Source organism: Microtus ochrogaster, chromosome 10 (assembly GCF_000317375.1).
Source record: "Microtus ochrogaster isolate Prairie Vole_2 chromosome 10, MicOch1.0, whole genome shotgun sequence".
In the NCBI taxonomy this organism is placed as follows: Eukaryota; Metazoa; Chordata; class Mammalia; order Rodentia; family Cricetidae; genus Microtus; species Microtus ochrogaster.
The window spans coordinates 46,928,282-46,933,352 of NC_022016.1; the positions used below are offsets into that span (position 1 = coordinate 46,928,282).

At 51.3% G+C, this 5,071-nt stretch overlaps 1 protein-coding gene across 2 annotated transcripts in view; it reads right to left on the reverse strand.

The window, feature by feature from the left end:
* The window catches only part of Ece1 (endothelin converting enzyme 1), a 97,676-nt gene that overhangs the window by 19,900 nt on the left and 72,705 nt on the right, over window positions 1-5,071 (reverse strand). For both annotated transcript variants that reach the window (XM_005352983.3, XM_005352985.3), the window contains exons 9-10: window positions 1,096-1,238; window positions 23-137 (exon numbers count right to left, since the gene is read on the reverse strand). In XM_005352983.3, the coding sequence (XP_005353040.1) occupies window positions 23-137; window positions 1,096-1,238 (258 nt within the window). The remainder of the gene's footprint in view (window positions 1-22; window positions 138-1,095; window positions 1,239-5,071) is intronic.

Below are 5,071 nucleotides of genomic sequence, written 5' to 3' on the forward strand. Positions count from 1 at the left end.
GTGTGTAGAGCAGCGCGCTCACCTTCTTGGTCCCGTACATGACCTCCATGAACTTCTCATCGGCGTCCTGAAAGCGCTGATCCAGAAAGGAGCTCGTTTTCCTCACCAGGTTCCACATCATGTAGTTGTTGAGGAGGCTGTGGCAAAGGGCCAGGGAGAGCTCAGAGACCCCAGGCAGCATTTCAACTCAGTTTCTGACCTCAGCTCTTCTCCAGCCTGCCCCCATGGCTGTTTACCACCCTCTACACACAGGAAACATAAGCTCCTCATGGTAAAGCTTTGCTCCTCTACCACAGAAACCCCTGGGGTCTAATGCAATCACTCGGATGCGGCTAGTACTCAATAACCGCCATGGCTTGATTACTCCATCTGGGCTAGAACGAAGGGGCCCACGACCTGTCAGACTCAAGGTTCCATCATTGGTAGCTCCCTCTGATCCATCTCCAGGGTATAGGAAACCTGCCAACCACACTTGTAAAGGAGCCACCTTAGCACAAAGATGTCTGTTTAAGCTGAAAGCCTGACAAACGTATGTAGCCAAGCAAACTCATGCATATGATGGGACACTATGCAGCCAGGAAGACTCTGACCGAGAGCTGGGACATTATTAGGGAAGATGACAAAGGCCATGGGAAAAGCATCTGGTCCTGATGATGGAGAAGTACCATGTATCAGGAAACCTTTCTTTCTCTGTGAGCACACATGAACAAACAGACACACATCCTGGGAACTCCCTTTTCCCTACACCTTTCAACATTTCTGTCTGTAAAATCCTAAAGGTTATCTGAGTATCAGCTGGAACTAGTACATAGCATGTACTGGACTGAAGTACTTGTCAGCGCTAGCTTCCCTTAGCTCTCCCTCTCCACAGCCTGGCTGGGGGGAGGACCCCAGGGAAGGATGAGACCTGCCCCAAAGTTACAAAGCTATGAGAAGAGGGGCTGGGATTAGAACCTGCACTCACAACCAGAAGCATTACACAGAAGCCCACCCAGGGCCCCTTTCCTGAGTCTCCACCAGGCCTGAGGGCGGGGCTGCCAGCCAAGGAGCTGTCCCCGACCATGTGTCCCTTCAACACCTGTGTGCCGCTGTTACCATTTGTCAGTGTTGTTGATGAGGGTGGAGACTTGTCCCAGGTACTCCTTGTCATAGACCACGATGGGCTCCGATTCATTGATCTCCACCGGGTAAAAAATGGTGTTGAGGAAGGGCAACCAGTTGATGGCGGGGGCCAAGGTCTGCAAGGGCAAAGGTCAGTGTGAGGGTGGCCAGGCCACATCCCCCTCAACCCAGGTCTCTAGGCCATTCCTCAGAAGAGGGCATCATCACGACATGGAAGAGTATGATGCTGTCTGCCAGGGCACAGGGCAGAGTCAGGGCTGGCCGGCCAGTTTCTGTTGGAAGCAGCCTAAGGAGCCAGGTGACAAGACCTCGTGTGAGGGGTTGGCGAAGTGACTGGGGGTTTAAGAGTGCTTGCTGCTCCTGTCTGCAAGTTTGGTTCCTAGCACCCATGACAAGAGGCTTACAACCACCTATAACTCCAGTCCCAGGAGATCCAACCCCTTCCTCTGGAGTCTGTAGGTACCTGCACACATATACACATCCCTGGCAAAACACCCATACATATAAATAAATAAATAAAAATTAAAAGTAGACCTCACTCGAGAGCTGGTGTAGCTGAAGCCAGCACTGAGAAGACAGGGGCAGACAGATCTCTGTGAGTTTGAGGTCAGCCTGGTCTATATAGCAAGTTTCAGGCCAAACAGGGCTACATGGTGAGATCTTGTCTCAAAATAATTAAATATTTTAAAAATGGGGATAGCTGGTCGGTGGTGGCACATGCCTTTAATCCCAGCACCTGGGAAGCAGAAGCAGGCAGATCTCTGTGAGTTTGAGGTCAGCCTTATCTACAGAGCAAGTTCCAGGACAGCCAGGGCTGCTACACAGAGAAACCTTGTCCTGAAAAACCAAATAAATAAATCAACAACTTGAAAAAAGTGAGAGCATGTGTGTAATTTTGTCTTCCCCTTGGGCTCTCCTAAGGACTAGGAGTAACAGGCATGTAGCTTTTCCAGTGCACGTGCCATGTGTGTGGGGCTTGGTGGATGATGGCAGCTACATCTCCGTCTTCCTTCATTTTGATGAAGTTCCCCTTCAAAAAATAACAAGAGCCTCATATGGCCTGTTGGGATGAGAGGCCCGCATCACCACATCTGGCTAGCCCCATTTAAAAACTACAATTGTGTATCTGCGTATGTGTGCACAACACAGCATGCCTGTGGTGTAGCGAACAGCTCAAGGGAGCCACTTCTCTTCTCCCACTGTCTGAGAGTCATGGATCCAGCTCAGGTCGGCTTGGCACAGGTGCCCTTCACTTGCTGAGCCATCTCGCCAGCTCTGTATCATCTCAACTTTTTCCCCCAACAAAGTTTCATTATGTCGACCAGGTTAGCCTTGAACTTGCAGTGATCCTCTTGCCTCCGCCTCCCGCTGCTGGGACTGCACCATCATGCCAGGCTCATCTTAGACACAACTGAGCCCAGTTGAGTGGTATTAGTCATTCACTGTTTTGCCACCATTACCCCGTCCCCTCCCCAGCCTCAGGTTCTTAGCATCTTGCCAGACTGAAGATGTCTACTGCCAACTTCTCAGGTCCCCAGAAAGTGGAATCATCCACTCTGTTTTCTGTCTCTACCAAATCTACACCAAGAGCCTCAGCTAAGTGAAGGCGAAGACAGACTGCTCTTGTATATTTTTTCCTTCTGATGCTTGAACCTGGGGCTTTGCACACAAGGTCAATGCTCTTCCACGGAGCTGCCCCTCCATCTCCCAACCCCCCGAAGTTTGCTCTTTTGTAGCTGGCTGGTTTCACTTAGCACAGTGTCCCTGAGCAGAGTTGCACAACTTTGGAACCATCAGCCCCAGCCCCGTGTCACCCACATGTCCTGTTATTTTTAGTGTGCCACCTTTCAGAACGTGCGGTCTTTCAGGGCAACCGAGACTGAGCTTGGGTGCAAATGACCATCTGCAGAACGCACCGCGGACACCAGGCTCTTAGCAAGCCAGCCGTCAATGGCAGTCATTCTGATCATTGTTCAAGTTCTGTCCCAAGCGGCCCTGGCCCTGGGGAATTTCAAATTCCGTTCTCACTTCCTTGAGGAAATAAAAAATGTCAGATAAACAAAGGCAGGAGTGACACCTCCGCTGTAAAAGCCCTTCACATGGGAAAAACCAGGAAATGCCACAAAGTTCATCTGTAAGATCAGAACAGCACACAGCCTGTCCTCAAGGAGAGTGGAGGTCAGCCCTAAGACTCTCTATTTAACAGGTGACTGCACGGTGAAAAGTGACCTTCCTGAGGTCTCGTGTCAGCTGACGCCTGTGCAGGGCTACAAATCAGGTTCAGTCACCACTGGGTTTATTTGCTTGTTGGCAGTGTTGGGAACTGAACTTGGCCTCCCAAAAGCTAAGCCCGTGGGCTACACCCATAGGACACCATTTCTGGGCTTCAAAGGGCATTTCAGCTATCGCAGTACAGAGAGCTGGAAGGACGGACATGAAGCTGAGGCTGTGCCTGGCTCCCAAAGGCACTGGTGAGCCTGTTAAAGCTACAAGTCAGCTTCCAGCAAGGGGTTGATTTGTGCCATTGATGGTGACTGTACCGGGCTGGAGACTGAACAACACAGCGGGCAGGGAGCCAGTGGGCCACAATACATCCCTGCTGCACGGGAGATGTGAGCAAAGCTGATGGAGTCCCCGGCAGGAACCAGTTCAGGGGTTCAGAGCCACTTCACAGCCTTTCTCTAACATGGAGACAACTCCCTCAGCTGCCAGCGCGGTCTGCTCTGTCCTCTGGAAATGGCCTGCCCTGTACCAAGCATCCTTGTCTCCTGGCTCGTCCTCCCTGCCCTCCTCCTGGCAGATCCTCCGGCTCTGGGAGGCTAGGAGGCTGAGAGGTGCACTCGTGAGATCTTCAAATAGGACTCAGTCATTAAAGCCACCTGCTGGCAAGATCCTCTGGCAAAGACCCGGGGAAACAGATACACTTTCAAATGTCACTGCTCACATAATTTGTGAGAACCAGGAGTCACTGGGACTCGCTGACAGAGATATGGATGGTGAAAATCACCGCGGAATCTACACAACCTGTCCCTGTGGGGCCAGCAGATGTTCCCAGTGGGAAGCTCCTTGGCTCTGAAGTAAGGAGCCATGGGGGAACACTAGAACTTTCAAATTTCCAGCCTCGATTGCTTCGGTGATTCTTAACTTAACATGTTTCCATGGAGATTGCTGTTTTAGTCAACTGGGACATTCTCCTGTGACTCAGTCCCCCTGAGGACACCGATGAGCTCTATTTTCCATTCCTGAAGCCAAGGAGCCCTGCTGAGTACCAACCAAAGAGGCTTGGGGAGTTAGAGAGACCAGCAGAGTGGCACACATCTACAGTCCTGGCACTGGGGAGGCAGAGACAGGAGGATCACTAGTTTGAGGCCAGCCTGTACTATAGAAGACGCTGACTCAAAATTCCCAAGGCTGGGGTGTGATATGGACATCTCACTGATGGCCTGACCTTGTGCAGGGGCAAAGCAGTGTCTTCTGGGACACAATGGGGGCACTGTACTCATAGCAGCTGTGGCTACTTGCTTGGGATCAAACCAGTCAGCATTCCAGCATGGAGTGAGAGGGTTCCCCAAACTCCCACCCCAGCCGGGGAGCTGCTGACATTGATGCTCCTGGAAGATGAGTCACCTTTCATTAAGGATGTGATCCTTGGTAGGTGGACCATGTCCAGCGGATGGCACCATGCCCATGATACAAGGGCAGCACAAAACAACTTGGTAGTTATGAAGAAGAAGGAGAAGGAGAAGGTGAAGAAGGAGGAGGAGGAGGAGGAAGAGGAGGAGGAGGCATGAAATTGGGTGTGGGGTGGAATCTGGGAGGAATTAGGTAGAAGAAGAGGAGAAGGTGAATTTGGCCAAAATACATTGTATAGCTAGCTGGGTATGGTGGCACGTGAGTATAAGCCTAACACTTGGGAGGCAGAAACAGGTGTTAGCTGTGAATTTAAGGT